The sequence below is a fragment of the Epinephelus fuscoguttatus genome, linkage group LG11, assembly GCF_011397635.1.
Source record: "Epinephelus fuscoguttatus linkage group LG11, E.fuscoguttatus.final_Chr_v1".
Lineage (NCBI taxonomy): Eukaryota > Metazoa > Chordata > Actinopteri > Perciformes > Serranidae > Epinephelus > Epinephelus fuscoguttatus.
This window is the reverse complement of record NC_064762.1, coordinates 10,772,731-10,794,612: the sequence shown is the minus strand read 5'-3', so window position 1 is coordinate 10,794,612 and position 21,882 is coordinate 10,772,731. Positions and strand designations below refer to the sequence as shown.

Here is a 21,882-nt window from a genome sequence, read left to right as displayed (position 1 = left end):
CAGACCTTGTTGTGAGCAGTTTCATTTCTCTTTCTCTCTACGAAACTACGCCTGCTAACCATATCAGTGGACAAAAGGACACGTGCATCTTCTCATGGACAAGATGTAAACATTAATTATGTTTGCGAAAGAAAATAGTTCCTCGGGGTGTCTTTGGGTATTAACAAATTAAATGTAGGACTTTTTAAAGACCACTTTACCTGTAATTTAACACCAAACTTCATTGGAAATATACTCCAAATAAAATAATAAGTAATGTCAGTTAAAAACGAACAGCCAGATTAATTAACACTAACGATACTCTCTGTAAGCACAGGAAAAATAAACTAACAAGCAGGCTGGCTAGCATGATCTAAATGCGTAGAGAGGTTGAAAATAGTGTTTCCCTCCAGGTAAAATGTTGCGGTTACATGACTAAAAAGAACATGTAAGACCCATCCAATCAGAATATAATACTTTAAGGCCTTTTTTGAATGTATATTTAAGACATTTAAAGGACATGCGCCCACCCTGTTCCTATGTGAAACTGCTCACAATTGAGTAACCAGGTCATGGTTTCTGAAAAGAGACACTGATGTTGAGTGCCATCTAGTTTTATTGTTTTTGAGAGAAGGCAGACATCTCTACAGCTGATATCTCCAACACTCAGCAACTCACACCAAAACAATCTAGACTGTTTGATTTTGGGGTGAACTGTCCCTTTAAAACTGCTCTCAGTATTCAGTGGCAGCTTTTTCTATTAACTTAATTACTTGTAAAGTCAATTCAAGTACACTTGTCTGAGCCTGGAGCACAAATAGAAGTACAGTTTCATCTCCTCTAATTAACTCTGGTGTCAGGTCTGGACACTGGCGGGGAGCTGTCTTGCTGTTCAGGAGGTGACAGATTCAAGCTATAAATGGAAAATAAAAACGCCAAACTGTCTTCTGAGCAGCTGCGAGTTCACAGATGTCATCTTAGTTAAAGGTTCGGTGACAAAAACCTCCATTTTTAGTTTTTCTGTCAGTTTGTTATTGTCTGCTGCTGTTTAAAAAAAAGCTTTTAAATGCTGTACGGTCAGATTTATGGTTAATTTTCTGTTTTAATAAAAGACTCTTACCTGCTCCTTCACGCTGTCTCCTGTGTACATGTATTTGATGTGATAGAGGAAGTCACAGATGGGGTCCATGTAGCTGAGATGTTGGCAGCTTTGGTCCACCGCCTGGAGCATCTCATAGAAGGCCACACCAATCTGAAACACACAAATACACGCTAAATCTGACACCCTCTCACAGGTGAAGACTAGAGATGTTGCAGATTCACTAGTTTCAAGATTATTTCCTGTTCTGCTCCTGGTGGGAAATATTACGCCAAACTCCCTTTAGGAAATATGACAAATCAAGAATTCCTTATGTGTCCAGAAAAGCACATGACTCTAGAAACAGTAGATAAGAGACGTCATGTCAACAGTGTTCTTGTCAATTCAGCATCAATATAATCTATAAAGATAAAACTGTCTTCGTGTACAAACTCTACATTTTGGATTTTGTCTCCTCAATTTGTTACCAGCCTCTGTTGGTTTGCTGCACTATTTTAATGGGAGGTGACCGTGGGAATTAGAGGCTAACAGTTTCAAAAATTAATTGCTAGTCAGTTGCTCTGCAGCTCCACCAGTTTCTCCTCAGTACAAGAGAACTGACACTTGTTCACATCCATAGAGCCCCCTCCATGTTTACAGTCTACCCAGTCTACTCTTTGCTAATTTTTGTTTGTTTGGTGCCAAAGAGAGTGCAGCTGTTAATTGTAGCCCTTTTGCATCACCTGTTCAACCCAGGAATATAATGCCATTATTCCACCGCGCCATTCAGTATAAAAGGTACAGCTGCAGAAGCCAGCAGCAAAGGGTAGTAACAGTGCTGGATTAACGTCTGTGTAAATGGGACAGCCAGCAGGACAGGATGGGTGTGACATTTTGACGATGTGTTGTGTACGATCAACCATGGGGAGATTTAAAAAGCAGCTAGCAGCAGTTAGCAGCTAACTCAACAAGAATAGTAACCAAAAATGTCTGCAAATTGGGGAGACAATGAGGTCCAGGAGCTCCTTACCCTCCGAGCAGAAGATGAGATCAACCTCCGTATAACAGGGGCGGTAAATGATTGTAAATGATAGTAATTGTTAAAAAAGCGCTGCCCTATGCGTACGTTACACGTCACACCTCTTTGGCTTCAGGAAGGCCAGCGTGCTATCTAAAATCACACTGGAACGTTGTTATGGTTGCATAGTTTTGTTCTGTATAAAAACAAAGCCAGCAAACTAAAGGAAATCGTTGTGGCCCTGACGTGGGATCTGCGTGTGTGTGTGCGTGCGTGCGTGCGTGTGTGTGTGAAGGGCTCATGTTCAAGTCACTGAACTTAACTATTTGCATGAGCCAAGAGCAAAACTTAAAATAATATTAAACATGTCTGATTTTATCTGCGACAGTTAATTGACTGAAAAGTTGTTTGGTGTAAGGAAAGCATTAAACTTTAGTTAAAGGGCCAGTGTGTAGAATGGGTTGAAAACAGTGACATCAGTGGTCAAATTCTAGATTGCAGGGCTCACTCGCTCACCCCTCCCGTCGGGTAAATGACGGTGGCCTCGTAGGGACAAAAAGCCTTGCGTAGACACGAGTTTTCCAGGAGTAGGTCTATCTAGCGACGAGGTGAATGTTTATTTAGAAATCTAAACCATGTTACGATAGTGTAATGAATCCCTCACGAGCAGGAGACCAGAGGAGCGTTCGGGAAAAAGGCCAGTTTATTTGAGCACTCCAAAAACTCCGGTAACACTCCAGGGGGTAAAAGACTCTGTCCCAAACGCTGACTCTTCTAGCGTAACACACACACACGCCGTACACACATTCTCGTTTACAGTATCAAGTGGGGACCCGAATTTTATTTTATAGCGATTATACACTTGTATAACATATTAATGGGTAGAATATTCAGATTCAGATTTGACAATAAACCAGGCCAAATATTACACACTGGCCCTTTAGAGGGAACATTAGTGTTCATTTTTTTATGTGTTTTAATTATAATTATTACACTTGGAATCTATGGTCAAACGTTTGTGTACCTCCAACATGCATCGTGTCCTCTCTTGCTGGAAGCGCTGCAGGAACGGCCCCACCAGATGATACACGTACAGCAACTGGAACTCTGTCTGGACGACAGGCTTCAGAGTCTCTGACAGGAACCTACAGACACAAATTATTATGACAACCATTAATTAAACATGGCCTAGAGGGCACAAAAAAGGACATGATAATGTGAAGGGAGAGTATAAAGACAGAGTGAGGAAGACTTCCTTACTTGGGGATCAGAGACAGTTGTCCGATGGATGAGTGATGCCACACAGCGTGTGCTAATGCCAGCACGTAACTGCAGTTCATTTCGCTGTAGCTCTGGTGGCAGGCTGTGAAGTCCAGCAAGGCGAAGGGATACCCCGCCCACTCTGTCTCTGACGTCAGCGCTGGAGAGCTGATCACGGACACAATGCGGTCGTGGAGGACGATCCAGTAGGGCTCCTGGAGGAGAGGAGATGGAGGTGGTCATGTTGAATAAACTTTAAGTGAATTCATCAAATCATAAACAATTGCGATATTTTGTGAGTGTTCTTACAGGAAGTGCGGTTATCACAAGTCCAATGGCGTTCATCCAAGCTGTGATGTTCTCTCTGGGAACCAGAGGTTGGCTAAAACATAATCAATAATTCTTATCAGACTCTTCATACAGAACATACTGCAGTAACACATAAAGTCAACATAAAGCCTGTCGTACCTTTTCAACACAACGTTGAGCAGAGCGTTGCCGACATCTTTTCCCGGCACGGCCAAAGCCATCAGCTCCACGCAGGTGACGTGCAGGGCGTGGGCCGCAGGGTTGGGGAACTCATTGAACCTCCAGTCACAGTTGGGGAAGGGACCAGGTGACTTTCCAGCCATGGGTGAGAAGGAGTTAAGGAGGCTAACGATGACTGGAGGAAACAAGATTCAACAGGGGCATGAATGTGTGATGTTTCCCTGTTTTATTACACGCTCATAACAATCTAACAGCCGCTGTTATCCTGTTGTCTTCTCCACCTGAACTTAATGTATACAGCACCGTTCATACAAACAGGCAGCCCAAACGAGGTCAAACAGGCAACTACTTGCAATGTGAAATACCAAAAGGGCTTCTAATATCTAGAGGCAGTGAGTTCCACACCTCAGGGGCATAAATACAGAAGGCACTCAGTGTAACAGCTACACTGGCTGCAATAAAATGACCAGAGATCAAGTTAACTACATTTTGAAAAGTACTTTCTATCTGTCTTTAAAGCTAAGAGGTGTTAAGGGACACTAGAAGTACTGGCGCTGAGGTAAATATATTATTGAGGAGCCCCAGAAGCCTGGGACTTTTCATTAGCCAGACTCAGGGTCGACTGGAGACAGCAGTGACAGATCCATCTACATACAGACGGAGGCTAATGAAGGATATTGTCCACCAGGCGTCCAATCAGCTTGCAGTAGTAGGTGTCATCAGGGATCCACGGGTTGTCCTCTCGGGGGTTCATGCCGAACTTCAGGTAGGTTTCACTCAGGCACCAACCTGGGGTGCGATTGTCCTATAAAACAATATACCTTAAATATAACTGGTGCCTATAAAATGAAATAAGACTCGTAATGACACGTATAAACCTTGAGACCAACAAAAGACGACTGCAGATGAACGGTTTTAATAAACAATAAGTTGTCCTTGATGTCCCTCTGCCTACCTTCAGTGAAGACATGATGGCGTGCACCAGTTTTCTCTTCAGGTTGGTTCTGTCTCTCAGGTGTCGCTCGTAGTAGTGGAGTGTGTTGTACAGGTAGGTGACTGGGCGGTCTGCACACAAACAGCAGGAAATACACATCAGTGTGCACAAACCACCGTCGATGCATCTCATTCACATGTGATTTATCGCTGTTTTTCTTTCATCCACACGGTCCTCATAGTTTTAAGACACCTTTACTCACCGTGGAACTTGTACAGCCCCCCCAGATGGTCCAGCAGTGTTTCCAGAGACTTGGAGACAGGAAGTAGCTCCAGGAAGCGGTGGATGACGATGTCAAAGACGGGCAGGAAGCGCAGGCAAACGTTGCCAAAGTAGATGGGCAGGTACTGAGGCTGGAGCTGCATGGGAGGGTTGACTTGGTCCGCGAGTCCCTCAAAGTACAGCTTCTCTGGGTATTTCTGGAGAACAACAAACATTTATGACTGCAGACCACAAGTTGTATAAAAATAAGGAACAAAGACACCGTGACGTCACCCACTGGTTTGTGGACTCCTGTTCTGAAGCCTTGAGTTTGGGGTTCTGACCTTTATATCTTGGATTTTTGGAGCCAAAAGTGTCAATATTTGGACAAGAAGGTGGAGATAACCCCAACACTAGCTGCTAGCTTGGTTAGCATGGTGCATTTACAGTCTGTTAGTGTGGTCAAATATGTGTGTCAGTTTCAGAAGCTTTTGAACATGTGCATCTGTTTGATTGTGCTGCAGTGTGCGCCAAGGGTTTTAATTTAAGGTGCTCACAGACTTGGGTGCACTATAAGCGTAGCGGACTCCGCGAGGAATGTCCGCATGGTCGATCGCATTGTAGTTTCCTGCAAAAATGTCCGTGAAACACTACATTACCCCCAATTCTTGCACGTTTCTGTCATGGCGATGTGAAAAATACATACCGAGCAGTCTTTTGTGTACACTGGTGCGCGGAGCGGAGTCCGTGCGGTCGTAAAATCTGAGCTTTGCGCACACAGGGCTTGCGGACATTCGCTTTTAGTCCGCGCGGACCTCCATGGAGTTGTTACCAAGGTAGCGACCAGTCACTCAAAGTGGCAACACCCTTAATTATTCATAACTTTAAGCCTGAATAAAGTTCAAATAGGTGAGTCATAAAAATTCAAACCCTCTTACAGTTACGTAAGCCCCTCAGCAGGGTCCAAAAAAACACCTGTCAAGCACAAAATGCAGGTAGATTTTCCGTTTGGCGAGTAAATCTCAGCGGGCTACCCGCCACACTGGTGGGTAAATGTTTGTACCAAAATAGTCATGTCATAAAATGCTATGTTTTGGTGTTATTCAGGGGCGCTCTGCTCTGCTGCTCCTCTCCTGTCAGTGTCGGAGTTTCACAGACACACACTACAGATGTTTTTTTGTGTATCTAAATGGAGCCATGAGCTGATCATCTTGAGGGATCCTAGCTTTGCGGCACCGTTTATGGTGTGAGACATCAGCTGACCTGCTAAAATATCACTTGCCGCCAGTCTGCTGTTGGCTCCTGTTAGGCTAATGTATAGCTGAGGATTGAGTTGCACCAATACTTCTGAGGGTAAGAAAATATTAACATGGAGGCTCTGTTGTCTGAACCAAGGCCTGCAAACGAACTTTCACAATAAAGGTCCTAGACATACACACTGCACCACTGCTTATCAAGAGGAACTTTATACTGAGGTGTTTTTTTCTTTGTACCTTGTGGTAGCTCATGTGCTTGTTGTGCCAGTCGCTCTGCAGCCAGTGCTCGGGAGCGTTCTCCTTGACAAAATCGTTGACCCTGTTCCTGAAGTCGTTGGGCTTCAGCAGCAGCAGTTGGATGATGAAGTAACACACCTGAGCCTCGTTGCCCTCGTGGCTGCGCATCGCCTGGACAAAGAGAAGAAGAAAGGTAAGACACACAGACCTTGTTTTATAGTATATTATATTTGTCTGTATGCACGTGTCTCCTCACCAGACACAGAATGAGTCTGTCCAGGGTGACGATGTTGTACTTCCACACCATGTCGTTCAGTATTTCAATACACTTGTTGAGCTGCTGTCCGCCAGCTGATGTTGAGAACTCGTAGACGAGGAAGTCTGCGAATGTTCGCACGTGAGCCACCAGTGCACGAGCACCAATACGCTCCAGGACCCTGAGGGACACAAAATCAGGCTGCAGTTAGAACATCATCCTAAAACAACACTGTGTACTCCCACTGGATTAATTAGTCACAGATGTTGTTTAGAGACTTGGGACCAATTAGTGTACATTAAAAATGCCAGAACATCAGTGGTGAGACGCATCATTACCACATGCTTCATCAAAACACGCTCTGTGGTGTCAGGGACGCTGTAACGTGGAAGAATGTGGTAATGATGGGAACGTGCTGTAATTAATTTAAGTCAGTTCACTGAGATTTGTTTTTAATTTGACATTTTAATATATTTTTTTTGCTGATCAGAATCAACTCTAATTACTTCATCTGGTGCTCCAAAATTAAACATGGAAAAGTTTTAATTTTCGTGTGTCTGTTACTGGATGTTTGTGTGAAAACAGGGCTGTGACAGTGTGACATTTTCACAATATGGTAACTGTCTGTTCGTTTGCCCCCTAAGTGCTGGTCGTTTGGGCAGGTGTGAACACAGCAATCACACTCAGGTGCACCAAAACAACCGAGCCGAGACCCTGTTGAAGAGGTGGTCTCAGCCCGGTTACAAATGAACTTTGGTGCGATTCGTTTGTGGTGAGAACGTGTTCCAACCTGGACATTAGAAAGTGTCACATTTATCTTGCAAATGTACTCTTCTTCAACGTTTTGTTTACTTCCTGGATTTTTCCTACATGGAAATTCTGACCAATCAAGAGCCGCTTTCTCACGCAAGCATTTTATCTGGTCCGCTTGTAAATGCTGCCGTGAGAAAACAAGGCAGGATTTCAATTCAATTTTAGTTATAAAGCCCAATATCCCAAAAAACAATTTGTCTGAGAGGGCTTTAGAGCGTACAGCATCCCTCTGTCCTTGGACCCTCACAGCAGATAAGGGAAAAACTCAAACAGGGAAAAAAGATGATGTGGAAAATGACTTTGATGCCGGATTTTATGAACGTTCACGTATTTTTTCCCTAAGGGATCAGACTTATGTGAGACATATACTTTGCAAACTGGATATCCGTCCTCGAGGACAAGCTCTATTCATTTTTTGGCTATCCAGAGTAATCCCACGCTGCTGATTTTAATTTGTTTTTCAGCAGGGGATGGAGACTGGTGACATGAGCCCTGCTTCTCTCTGACATTTTCTCCACTGCATGAGTGTGTGTGTGTGTGTGTGTGGGGGGGGGGTTCAATACCGAATGTGTACGGTACGATAACTGTCAATTTTCATACAGTGGTGTGGATTCTGTAAAAGTGCATCTGTAGAGATATAAAATGGCACCAAACCTGAAGCCTATCTGGTTGATGTGGTCCGTCTCCAGCAGCATCTTCCACAGCAGACAGAGGAACAGCGGGGGTGAGCCCTGCATGGAGAAGTGGGTAATGATGTCATTCTCGTTGGCCATGGACTTCCACTTCCTGTACTCCTCTTCCACGTTCTTCTTCAGGTTGAATCGAGACTCCTGAGGAACATTGTTCTGTTTGAAGAACGCCTGAGAGGAGGAGAGAGAAAGAAGGTGGAGGTCATTACACCTGTAATAATGACTTGACTCGAGACTTGAGATAATTTGTCAGTGTCAGTCATTGCGAGTGCACCTGTAGTGGAGCAGGGAAGCAGGACAGTGTGTGTGAGGCCCAGTTATGAGGCGTGAAGTTCATGATGGTCTGGAGGATGTCTTTACACCATGTCCCGTGGATGGAGTCGGACCCTGTGAAAAAATCTACACACACAGACAGACACACAAAGCAGAAACTTAAGTAATATAATTAGGAGGATGTGGGAAACAGACCTGAAGAAAAGAAGAATTAAAAGGAGTAAAAGCAGAGTGAGTGTTACCTGTGACGTGTGTGGCTCTGGCCAGAGTGAGGATCAAGGCTCGGTTCAGCTCTTCAGACTCAGCTGACAGAACCGTCTTTGGGTCGTTGAGGAAGCGAGTGAACTGAGGCTGCACCTCTGAACTCCCCAAGGCCGTGATCAACCGCAGAGCTGTGCTCTCAACACTGAGGACAGAGACACAGAGACCATTTTCATCATTTCCAAGTGTTTCTTAATGACGGTTTTGGTGCCATTTTAAGAGATTTAAGCATATTTTCATTAATAATATCCTGAATCACAATTACTTTGTCCAGGATAAGTGTGACATGATATGTTCATATCATCACATGCCTAGCAGCGACAGCAGAGACAGTATGAGTGATCTTGTAGAGAATTATGTTGAGCCCACATTACCAGAGATGCAGCTGGTTCTGGTTGGTCTGCGGCACAGCAGCCAGACTGTGCAGATGACTCAGAAGCTGGACTCTGTAGTGTGGCTGGATGTGATGCATCCTGTAGCTGAACATCTCCAGCAAGGTGTGAAGGATTCCCCACGCGTGAGACTTGAACACGTTCGGCAGCAACTGGCCTGAACAGATAGAGTGTGTCACATTATTCACCGTGTGTCTGCCGCCCCAGGAGACGAGTGTCAGACACGGATGTTCAGAGCCAGTCTGATCAAAATGATGCCCAGTGGACGAGCAGTGACGGCTGAATACAGATGAGACGGGGACATGCTGGAGGAGTTGAAACACTCCTACATATTCTGTCCTGTGACTCTAAACAGTTTGTCTTCAGGGAACATAATGATGCCATACTGAAGTGAGGTATGCAGAGCACGGTCTTTGCATCTGAACTTTTCAACATGGTGCTGAATTTAAATGTTTCTATAACTCACTGATGAATCCTTTGATGCCCAGCGACTCAATCTCCATGTAGACCAGCAGTCTGCTGTACGTTTCTACCAGTGCAGGGGCCAAGGCAATGCTGGATTTGGCGTGGGCCAGCTTTATTACCCGCGTGGCAATGCTGTGGATCAGACTGGAGGCAGGCAGAGAGGGACAAGGAGACAGTTAAATGCATTTTAATCTCTGTATCACTCATTCATTCAGCCTTATTTTTAAAGGTTAACTTCAATATTTTTCAGCCTGGAGCCTATTTTCCCTTGTTTCTGTCTCAGACTAATGGGAGCAACATTTTTTTGAAAGTGGTTCAGTACTGAGCGAGAAGGCTGCAGCAGGCAGCAGCAGAAACAGGCTATAATTTAACCACTCGGGGCATTTGTACACCGTCAATAGACGTCCAGTAAAGGTGCTTGTTTTTGCCACCGACAGGCTCAGATTGTTGTTCGAAGTGTCTGACAACATTATGGAAAGCATCCCTACACAGACAGACCTTTTAGTTTGAGAGTAAGATCATTTTTGTTTAACCAGAAACAGCCCCCGAAATCACAATCACCATCAGCCTCCGTTTACATAAACAGTCATTTTAGCATGGATAGAGCCAGCATCATTTTAAGCAAGATATAAATTTAGACAACACCGTTTATATTGATACAGGGGCCAGTGCGCATCTCTCCTCTCAGCTTATTAATTTACAAGTTCTCCATCAACATTCAGAGAGACACAGAGCTGCTCCTCTGTTTAACCTGTCTGTTCATTAGTCTACAGTGTGACATTGGCGTGTATGTTGCACGTGCTACGCTAAATCACTCTGAGATGAATGAAGTTACCGCAGCAGCACAGATGCAGTACAGCACTGCACTGCTAGTTGCTGTGTGAGGTGGATCATAGTAAGGTATATAACGCAGACAATTTTCTCGTAGAAAATACCAAGATATATATCGTGTATTGCCAGTCAGCCTGTAAATACCGAGATATGGATTTTTGTCCATATCGCCCAACCCTAATTTTAGCCAAACCAGAGATGGTGATTGCTGGAGCAGTGGAAAGACAAACCAAGACACTTCTGAACTTTATATGTTTCTGTAGACTTTACATTGGGTGTGTTTCTGGTAAAACAAGAAGGATCCTAATCGTGAACAAAGAGGTCTTTCTCTGTAGGGATAATAACAATCTGAGCCCATCAGTGGCAAAAACAAGCACTTATAAAGGTGCAGTGTGGAGGATTTAGTAGCATCTTGCGATGAGGTTGCAGAACTGAAAACCTGCCCATGTGCCAAGTGTGCAGTAGAACTATGGTGGCCAAATGCGAATAGCCCCTCTACAGCCAGTGTTTGATTTGTCCATACTGGGCTACTGTAGCGCAACATGACAAGACCCATGGAAGAGGACACACTCCATATGTAGATAAACGTCTCATTCTAAGTAAATTAAACGAAAAATTCTTATTTGAAGGAGACTGTAAGCTGATGAAAACATAGTTATGAATATTATATATCAACTGTGGCGATAGAGTCCTCTAAATCCTACATACTGGACATTTAATGGACGTTTTGCCGCTGTCGGCTGCAGCCCTCTCGCTCAATACTGGACCAAACTGTTCCCATTAGTCACTTAGACACAAAAACATTGGAAAAATGGGTCCAGGTTGAAAAACACTGAATTTACCCTTTAACACATCTCTACATCCTTTGCTTCTGTTACCTCATCTTTGCATGCACTGTGAGTGAATCCAGCAGGTTCATGGGCAGCGGTGTGACAGAGCCTGACGCCATACAGTTGGTACCAGGTAGGTTTATCCTCATTGATCCGTTTCCATAGATCGTCTCGACCAGAACGCCCATCGGCAGAGTGAAGCACTCTGAGTTGGTGCTGTAGGCGTTACACAGCAGGGCGATCTTGTAGTCGGACATGCCCAGAGTCTTGTTGCGCAGCGACTGCTGGAGAAACCTGACAGATAAGACGGAGGGCAGCAGGTTTTATTCAACTGTTAACTGGGTGCTGTTTTTTTGGTGTACACATGAAGTAGTTATTGATGTAAAGTATGTATATCAGGGTCCAATATTTCAAAGGTACGTACTCATGATGTAGTTTCAGAGAGTGTGGTATGGGTATCTGTAGTTTGGAGTTGTCGTTCTGAGCTTTGCGATTCAGGTGGATCCAGATGCAGGTCATGGCGAAAGAATGAGTCGACTGGGGCTTGTTAATGTCTGGAACTGGGATGCACTGTTGTGGGAGAGAAAACACTGATGAGTCTGATGGTACTGCCTCTTAAATTGTTACTTACAGAAAAAAAACTTCTACCATTACTACAGACAGTAAAAACACTCGTGGGCACACAATGGGGCACGAGTAATAATGATCGTAGTAAACCAACACAGCTTCTTGGCAGAAGCGTACCTCTTTTTCTGGGTAAAGCAGGTCAAAGAGCTTCATTACAGGCAGGAAGTCGGCCAGAGCGTTCTTCTGGATGCTTCCTGATATGAACTGCAGCAAAACCCACATCAGGTGGTCTCTGCCTTTAATGAGACCTCGACCTGCAAGCTACAAAGAAAGAGAGAAAAAAAACTCAACAAAGATCGGTACATCAGCTGATACCTGTTTGATCATTAAACACCCACTGAAAATCTGACTTAAATTAGTTTTCATCTACAATTTTCAGAGGTGGTAAGGGCAAGGGGTTTGGATCAGCTACACTTGAGGAGACATGTGCAGTAGGGGAAGCTAATCAATGGTGTGGAGCGGCTGAACAGGCCAAGAAAGGCCCTAAAATTCCCATTTTGACAGTTTTGGCGCTTCTTTTTAGATCCATAAAATATCTTGGACATGAAGGACTTCCAATGCGGGGTGCAGCCGTCAGATGTAGTTTTATGGCAGGTTATGACAGAGTTGGTGACGAGCAGACGTATGATTTGCCCAGGGGATGTGAATGACTTTGGCAAAGAGACAACTGCATGTCTGACACCATTCAAAATGAAATCTTAGAAATTTTGGCACATGTAGTCCACGGAGAGGGAGCGCACATTCTTTGGCCCAAACGGCTGATGGAATCATTCATCTACGTACATCACAGCAGTCTTTCTGTAGCTCCTGTCAGCATGTGCACCTATATAATCATACACACACATTTATGCTGTGCAGCACCTCTCAGAGAAAATATGTTCCAGAGGGCATTTGTTTTTTTGTCTTCTATAGGTGTCTACAATCATTTTTAATTTGTGTGCTTTCTGACAAAAACATTTCACATGTTGTATTTTCGAAATATATGTAAGTACCAAAATCCAGTTACAAATTATAAGGATCATTAACCCTTCCTTCCTCTGCCCCTCTCCTTCCTCTTACCTTCTGATGTAACGACAGCACCATGTGAGGGAAGCTCGCAAACTGAAACAACACAAAGAAGATGAGCTGTGACGAGAGGTGCTGCCACAACAGCTGGCTGGTTCCTCCGATGTCGGCGTCAAAGTGTTCCTCGGTCTCGGAGCGCTCCATGGCGTACACCACCAGGTCCACCAGCTGCTCTTCCAGCACCGGGCAACGCTGCTTATGCTGACGGGGGAGGATGGGAGTGTTAAAGGATAAAGAAAAAAGTGGGCAGGAGAGAGAGGAGGTTAAACAGAGACAGGAAAGATGGAAAGAGAGAAAAAGAAAAGGGGTGAAGGAAACGTGAAAAGACAGAAGGAAAGGAAGGGAGGAGACAGACAGAGGGAGGGAGAGAATGTGTAGAAGATCACAGTTTAATTACTTCACATACACATTTTCATGTTAATTGACACAGTTTCTACAAATTAACTTCTCCCATCACCTCCATGCAGCACAGCACCTCCTTCCTGCCTCTGTCAGCTGGGCAAACCATTTACCTTTATCTGCAAATGTCCTGGTCATTTTATTTTGATGTTATTATGCACGAACAGCTGCTAAATTTAAGTGTCCAAATAGCTCTTGCAATATGCCAGGTTGTAATTTAAACCTTTTTGACAAATCTTCTGCTGCAGCTCCAGTGCACGCAAAAGGTTCCTGCAATCTTCCACCAAGGGTTTACATGAAGTGAGTGAACCATTTACAAAATAAGGTTCATGTACTCATGGGTAGTTATGATATTTGAGGCTTTAGGTACGGCAAATTAGCACTGAACTGTACATAATATGTGAACCTTTTGATGAACGAGGGGAGAAAAGAGGGAAGGAGGGAAGGGAATCAAGTCAGAAAAAATGGCTGAGGGGGAGTACAGAGACAGAGGGAGGCGGATAGGGAAGGGAAGGCAGGTTTTTATTTTTTAAAGGGGTAGTTTGGATTTTATGAAGTGGGGTTGTATGAGGTACTTCTCCATAGTCAGTGTATTACCTACTGTAGATGGTGGTCACTACGCTTTCAGTTTGGAGGAGCAGGCAGAGTACTGACACGCCAGCTAGGCAATGTACTGCTGTGGACAGGAGGGCAGCAGCAAAATCTATTTTAGCCTCCCAAAAATTTCCTAAAATAATCAGTATCAGTTTAAGTGTATGCTGTACTTAGAGACTTTTCACGCCTTTACATCGCCATCAGACAGCACTTTCCAACAGGGAATTAAAGCTTTTAAATTGCTCTCTTCAAAGCCAGAATCCTTTGACAAAAACTTGTTGAACACAGGAGTTGCTGGTCTACTGCTGCCTCGACCGGTAGAATTTTCCTATTCGGCCAACAGTCGTCATTTAGGGCCATTAGTCGACTAGTCGCCCACATGTTTATGATATTAACTTAATTATTAAATGTTATAATTTGGGCGGGGCAACACAATGGTTTGAGTTGAAGGTGTGAGAAAGAATAGTATCAGTAACATTGTTAACACTGTGCTACATTACAGAAAAACACAAAACCATATTAATGAAGCTTCATTAATATAGGCCTATATTTTATCTCCAAGTGCACGTCACACACTGAGCGAGCCACCTGTTAATGACGCTGTGGGCTAATGGGCATGTAGCTACTTCCATGTTTCAGATGATACGTCATGTTTGTAGTCGACCAATGAAGATGAGTTTACATATCACCTTGGGTTCGTCCTTCACCTTCTCAAAATGATCCCACACTTTGGATTTCCTGCCCGACATGTTATTAACTAGCCTGTGGAATAACCGCAGGTACCAGCCCTGGAAATTAGAGGATGTTTCGATTTACTTTGACGCGATGGAGCTTGATTGTTTGATTTTTCTGTGACTAAGCAACCAATGAAATCTTGCCAACTAATGACCTTTCTGGTCGGCTATTAGGGGGCAGCTGTGCATTGAAGAAAGCATAAATACGTGTCACTTTCAGTTCAGTTTCCTGTCAGAGAGGGCTGTCTGATGGCAACATAAAGCAATGAAAATATTCAAAATATAGTGCACACTTCAACTGATAGTGAGTTTTTACTGCCCCCTGTCCACAGCAGTTACATTGCTCAGCTTCTGTGGCAGTACTCCTGCCTGCTTCTTTAAACTGGGGGTGTGTTGACCACCATCTACTGTAAGTAATACACTGACTGTGGATAAGTACTTCATACAACCCCACTTTAAAAAATCTGAACTATCCCTTTAAAGCCCATATTGGTGAATGATTAACAGCACGGTTTCTGCCTCACAATATAAACCCTGACCTCTGGCTATGTAGTAAAATGTTCAAACATGGGCCACATGGACTCTTCTGCACAGGCAGGAGTCGGCGTAGATTTGGAAATATTAAAAACTACTGACATCTTCCTATTAACCCATGATGGGAAACTTCACCCACCAGACAGACAGAAGGAGTGTGGATCTCTGCAGTGGCTACCACTGTAGGACTTTTTCACACAACTGGGTCACAGCACAGCAGGAAACTACACATCACAGCACAGAGCAGCACAATATGACACAGAACAACACAGCACGGCATCAAACACCACACCAAACCAAACAGTGCAACACATTCCTGCATGCAGGCTAACCAGTCTCAGGAAGGTGGAGAGGTGGTGTGATTGGGAGGAAGAAGAAGAGCTGTGAAGCTGCTGACCGTCACTTCTCTTCCTCTGCCACCAAACACACACTCACACACACACACATGCTCACACAGAAAGAGAGAGGGCAAGAGAAAAACAAAGGAAAGAAGAGAGAAAGAGGAAAGGATCCACAGGCAAACCATCCGTCTACTGTACAAAGACATCAGCCCAGTGGCTTACCTAGTTACATCCCAAAGCCTGTGTCCTAGCAACAGTAAAACCACACCAGCGGCTGGTTTTTAACCAAACCAAAAGCAAATACATTCTTTTCCAAATTAGTATCTATCTCAAACTCATTGTGATCACTACAAGTTACCAACTGTTGCCACTGACAGCTCATTACAGACTGTGTTTTTCAGGGTCACACTGTTAGTTGTGGCTTGAGATGCCGCTTTCAGTAGTAGTTTTTATCTTAATAAGTACTAATCTGTGTAAACCTTTTATCCTACGAGCTGAGAATGTTTTAATAGAGCTCTATATGATATCCAGAGCATATGTATTAGGCTTAAGCGGCATCACGGCATTACAGTATACCAGGGTATTTAAAATTCCCGACAGTATTATGTTTGATACTGTCAAAAACAAAGACGCTCATCTTTAACCTCATACCGGAGAGGCTGTACTGTGAATATTTTGTATGCAGTGCTCATCAGGCACCTCCAGAGGTCAGTGTGGTGCAACAGGCAGCTGAGCTGAGTGCCAGTAGTGGAGATAAAGAAAAGCACTCAGAGAGTGCAGACCTCCGCCAAGTAGGTGATATTCCCTCCCACTCTGCATCAGATTTTGCAGCCTGCATCACAATTAAGTTATGTGCATCACTATCATTATTAGGTTATATATGCCTTCACCATGGTGACACTGTGGTGTATTTGTTTGGTTTTTATTTTGTACCAACACAGAATATAATGGTTTTTTTGTATTTTTCACTTTCTTTTTTTCCAACACAGAACATTAATTTCAACTTTAGAATTACAATAATATTTAGCAAGGAGAACTAGATGTGATTTCCGGCCACCAGATGGCGCTATTTTCACCGTCTTTAGAAACTGAAATTGCTGCTGAGGCTGTCAGACGATACTTTATTACCTCCACCAAGGAGGTTATGTTTTTATTATTTTATCCACTTTGCTTCAACCGATCACCACCAAAATTTTATCATCTGTTCCTTGTCCCATTATCCACCTTTCGTGAAAATTTCATCAAAATCCGTTCATAACTTTTTGAGTTATTTTGCAGACAGACAAACAAACAAACAGACAAACAGACCAACGCCGGTGAATGCATAACCTCCTTGGCGGAGGTAACAAGCCTAGTCCCAGTTTAACGCCCATACCCTTTAACTAGCCCAGTGCAGCTACACATTTTGACAAATAAAAACTTGTCTTAATTAGACGCCTGGTTTGGTTGCAAGTTCATTTTTATAGAAGTTCTTTGGATGTATAAAAACAGGTTGTTGGCTACCCACTGGAGCTGATGTTAGTTAGCTGTTTAGATCGAGCATACAATTATAAATGTTAAACCTCTGTCAGTATGGAGATGCTATACATTGTTAGCTTGGTTAGATTCTCCACAATTCAATCACAGTTTATTTTACTGAAACCACGAGCATCATAGAAGATTGTAATTCGTTCAAATTTACTGGTATGACGGGGAAAAAAAGGCGACTCCCTTTCTCTGAAACTGTCATAAAATCAGAATGCGTCCATTTCTCGATTACCCGACAAGTTATTCGTATTCCTTTAATCTGTAAGAGTCCACTGGTGAAAATAATCAAATGGGTTTTTCATAAAAATAAATCCAAGTTGTGAGGATTGTTTTAACAAGATAAAGTGGTGTTAGGTCACTATGTCGGGTGTCGTAATCCTCAAGTGCTGTAAAAAGATCGTCATAACGCTCTCAGTGATTTAAGCAAATAATAGCTCCGGCTACTAATTGAAATTTTACTGTAACAGGACCGATTGTAAATACCTAGCCGTGTCATGCCTGCAACAGCAGAGGGGACGGAGAGACCACAGGGAGGGAAACATCTTATTTTCACATTTACCTGTTAATTGAGGCTTTATTTCAACCAAACCAGAGTTGGTGGTTGTTGGAACAATAGGCTGACTAACTAAACTAAGAGTGTTTAATTGTAACTTGAGACAATTAAGCATGGCGTAGATCTGTGACTGAGAGAAACTTGAATCTGAAAAGTTGTATTTCTCTGTTTAATAAAGAAAATAGATAAAGAAAGATATGTTTTTTGACATTTTGCGAGTTTCTTTCATGTACTTATTAAACTGGAAATCATACAGTGTACCCTGGTGAAGATATGAACAGTTACATACCACCTAAGCCGAGTATTTAGGATTCCCAGGTCATCTACACAGGGCTCTTAACATGGAGGTGGCTGAGCTGGCAGCTAGCAGCTACCAGTGCTAACAACAGCAACAGTGCTGACAGAGATAACAGTGTTAACGAGGGGGCAACAAGGGGTGGGCGCAATGATTCCCCGGTGACGCTGTTCCGTTATCAGAGGCAACCAACATATGAGCCCAGTACAGAGCAGCAGCAGTTAGCTATACGCACAAGGGACTCGCATGCATGCGCAGCCAGGGCATCAAATAAAACAATGAATGGAGAATCTCAGGTAACACCACACATAGAGGGGGCGTGATTTCATTTTCTGCCACTACTCCAGGAAATACTGATTTGCTGCCATACTAATGCTTTGAATGTAACATACAGCTCCTTTAACGAACTATAATGATTGAACGGCATAGATGCTTGACAAAGTGACACCAGTTTAACCTTTCCATTTAGGACCTCTTCAATCATGTCTATAATTGATCCGCATAGTAAAGTCTAGTTTAAAATAAATGGGCAGAGAAGCTGTTGCTACAAAAAAAACAATGCATAAGGTATAAACCGGAGGGGGAAAAAAGAAATCACAAGAAACCACGTGTCAACCACTGAACATCACAAAACACAGGTCAGAGTTCAGTCATCCACTCACACAGCCAATCAGAATCAGCCAACCTGGGCAAAACACTCGCCAAAAACACAGAACAAAGAATTGCCATAGGGAGCATTTAGCTTTGTTATCCACACTTTGCCATGTCTTCTAGTTTTTAAGCTGCCTGTGCACTTATGAGTTAAACCTGTGCGCTGCTGCTCAAACTTTGTAATTACAAAAATATCACTCCATCTATAACTTGGAAAGAGAGGACAAGAGAGGTACTCTTTAGAAAGTGGACAGGTTTATAAAGGAATGAAAAATGAAGTTAGCAGAGCATGAACATAACAAATTACACACTGCTAATTTAAGGACCCTTTATCATGTTCTAAATGCAATTAATTAAATGGACAGCACAGGCTGCATACGTAGGAATAAAGTTCACTAATTTACTGCTGCATAAAAAGTTAGCTTAGAGTCAAAGTAGAAGACATGACAATCAGAAAATCAATGAGATCCTGACTTAAAATAAACACACTGTAAACTTGCTGACAGGGACGTAGAGCTGGTCTTCCTGTGGCTATTGTAGTGTACTTCAATTGCAAAGCATAATGACGAGTCAAGACCACTGTTCAGTCTAAATCGAGTGATTTTGCCCAGGTCAGCACAACAGAAAGCAGCAAAAGGTCAGACACAAGAGGACCCTGCTAACGACAGGCAAGGACCAGACTACATTCATACATGCAGTGCAGCAGAACTTGAAATGTCAACAGCAGGGTTTAAATCAGAAAAACTTTGGAACCACAGACCAGGCTGGGACTGAATACACTGTTTTCTGTTGACAAAAACTACAGTTTAGAGACTCTGACGGTCTCAATCTGGAATAAAAACTGTATGATGGGTGTCAGTTAGCTCAGTTGACGTTAAAGAGGTAATTTGGATCTATTGATGTGGGGTTGTATGAGGCATTTATCCACAGTCAGTGTGTTACATACAGTAGATGGCGGTGGTTGCGCCTCCAATTTTGAAAAACAGACAGAAGCATCGCCACAGAAGCAGGTTCAAGAGTATAGTATATTTAGAATAATTTCAGCACTTTTCATTGTTGTCAGCCAGACACGGGGAACAGGGAACTGTGGCCTTTATATTGTTCTCTTCAAAGCCAGACACCATTTAGAAAAACACAAATTTAACATACTTAACACAAGAGGTGCTGGTCGACCGCTGCCTCCATCAGTTCGTTTGTTTGTGTTATGATGTCACTTTGTTGTTTTAAATGGTTAGTTTGGATTCACCAAAGTCACATAATAACACAGACAAAATAATTGATAGAGGCAGCAGCAGTTCGTGTGGTCAGTGCTAAAATTACTGTTTTTGTCAATGGAGTCTGGTGGCTTTGACAAGAGCACAGATTGGGAACTGAAGGCATTGACAGCTTCCCTGTTGGAGCGGGCTGTCGGCGTCAAGGTGAAGGAGTGACAATACTCTAAATATAGCATACACTTTTAAACTATTATTGATTTTATTAGGTCCACAGTGGTACATTGCTTAGCTTCTGTGATAGTACTCCTCTCTGCTTCTTTGATGGATAACTGCCTCATACAACCCCATTTCAAAAGATCCACAACACCGCAAATTTACATAAGAACAAAGAATTACACATATAACAATATCAGTAGATAAAGTAGAGATAATAAACATTAACATAACAAGCAAATCCAATGTTTCTAAAGCATTACAGAGCATAAATCCAAGCAGTAAAACACTAACAGAGCTGACTTACTATTCCCTCCCTGCAAGGATTTGTTGTGATGACCAGTTAGTTTTGGCTTATTTTCTTTAATTAAATCCTGCACCATTATCATAAGAAGGCAATTCTATTCAGGGAGGGATCACTTACTACTTGTTTTGCCCAGAATGTTGTCTGATATACAGATACTCAATGCTGGCCATCGCCATCTGTGGCTTCAAACAATACAATTTTATTGTATTGTATTGTACTGTATACTCATCCTGATAAACGCAGAGATAAGGAAGCAAACAGAAAATTTAATTTGCACACAACCTTATTATTTGAACAAACCATCCATGGTTAATGATCCATACACAAACTGCCTGCCTGTCCATCGATCAGCCTGCTGCTGCCTCTCTATCATCCTTTATCTGCCGGCTTGTCTCTCTGTGCACCTGCTCTGTATTTATTTGGCAATCTCTATGAAGCCCTGCTGTGACAATCTCAAGCTCTGTAGCATTTCTCTTCACTCCATCTCAAGTTTTCTTTCTTTTTTGTCCAGTTTCCCATTTTTTTTGTCAAAAAAAAAAAAAAAAAGCTAAGTGTCCAATGGGCTGGTTAGTTGGCAGGTCAGGTGACCAGGAAGAGGAACAACGACATACCTGGGCAATGTTCAGAGTCTAGAGAGCGCATGGCAGAGAGACAGACAAACACAACACACAACCAGAGGACAAGAGAAAGATAGACAGAGAGAGGGAAGAGGGAGAAACAAAGAAAGAAGGAGAAAGAAACAGAAAGGGGAAAAAAGGAGAGACAGAGAGAGAAAGTGGTGACTAAGGAGCTAGGCTGTTCGCTGTCCGTTCAGCACAGTTAGCATCAACTCAGCCAATTCAAACAGACAAACTGGATTCTGGGTAATTTGTTCACAGATTTCTGGTTATGATTATTGCTTAGCTGGTCAAACTGTGTCTGTGATGCTCAGTGAGCTGGACTGAGTTGAAACTGCATGAACCCAACAGGGAAAACTAACACCAGTGCATTATGGGTCAAGCTCACAGCATTGGCTTGCTTAACATATGGTCTTATATAGCTGTGTTACCAGGGCAACAAGGGAGGAGAGGGGTGTCAAAAGAGATGAGGGTGGAGAGGAGGAACAGGAAATAAAACAGAAAGGAATATAAAGAAAAGAACCAGGTAAAAACGAACAGAAAGAGGGTAACAGGACGAGGTAGAGGAATAAGTCAAAAAGAAAAAGAACAACAAGGAAAAACACGGACAACGGGAAAAAGGAACAACAGGAGCAGGTAGGGGGAAAAGGGAGCAGAGAGGTGGGTGGTAAAAATTAAAAAGAAAGGGGGTAGTCAATAAAGAGAGTCAAAGTGGCAGGAAAAGTGAGGACAGGTGGTTCAGAATCAAAGGAGCAAAAAGTAGAAGAGGTTGTCATACCTGCTTGTTGAGTCCTAACATGTTGCACACCATTTCTCTTGAGTATGGCTGCTCTAACACATAGCGCAGCAGGCCCGTCTGTGGCTCGAACAGGTCCTACATACAGAAAAA

The 21,882-nt window shown here is 43.1% G+C and overlaps 1 protein-coding gene across 2 annotated transcripts in view; it reads right to left on the bottom strand.

Moving 5' to 3' along the window:
• Positions 1 to 21,882, bottom strand: part of med23 (mediator complex subunit 23) — a 33,201-nt gene that overhangs the window by 2,703 nt on the left and 8,616 nt on the right. Inside the window, exons 10-30 of one of the 2 annotated variants that reach the window (XM_049589583.1) lie at positions 21,772 to 21,867; positions 20,988 to 21,005; positions 13,009 to 13,215; positions 12,067 to 12,210; positions 11,747 to 11,892; positions 11,371 to 11,616; positions 9,663 to 9,805; positions 9,179 to 9,353; positions 8,786 to 8,949; positions 8,545 to 8,669; positions 8,236 to 8,441; positions 6,769 to 6,949; positions 6,513 to 6,683; positions 5,021 to 5,237; positions 4,780 to 4,889; positions 4,503 to 4,629; positions 3,804 to 3,969; positions 3,645 to 3,717; positions 3,336 to 3,550; positions 3,100 to 3,220; positions 1,100 to 1,231 (exon numbers count right to left, since the gene is read on the bottom strand). In XM_049589583.1, the coding sequence (XP_049445540.1) occupies positions 1,100 to 1,231; positions 3,100 to 3,220; positions 3,336 to 3,550; positions 3,645 to 3,717; positions 3,804 to 3,969; positions 4,503 to 4,629; positions 4,780 to 4,889; positions 5,021 to 5,237; positions 6,513 to 6,683; positions 6,769 to 6,949; positions 8,236 to 8,441; positions 8,545 to 8,669; positions 8,786 to 8,949; positions 9,179 to 9,353; positions 9,663 to 9,805; positions 11,371 to 11,616; positions 11,747 to 11,892; positions 12,067 to 12,210; positions 13,009 to 13,215; positions 20,988 to 21,005; positions 21,772 to 21,867 (3,183 nt within the window). The remainder of the gene's footprint in view (positions 1 to 1,099; positions 1,232 to 3,099; positions 3,221 to 3,335; positions 3,551 to 3,644; positions 3,718 to 3,803; positions 3,970 to 4,502; positions 4,630 to 4,779; positions 4,890 to 5,020; positions 5,238 to 6,512; positions 6,684 to 6,768; positions 6,950 to 8,235; positions 8,442 to 8,544; positions 8,670 to 8,785; positions 8,950 to 9,178; positions 9,354 to 9,662; positions 9,806 to 11,370; positions 11,617 to 11,746; positions 11,893 to 12,066; positions 12,211 to 13,008; positions 13,216 to 20,987; positions 21,006 to 21,771; positions 21,868 to 21,882) is intronic. The other variant, XM_049589584.1, reaches the window with a different exon arrangement.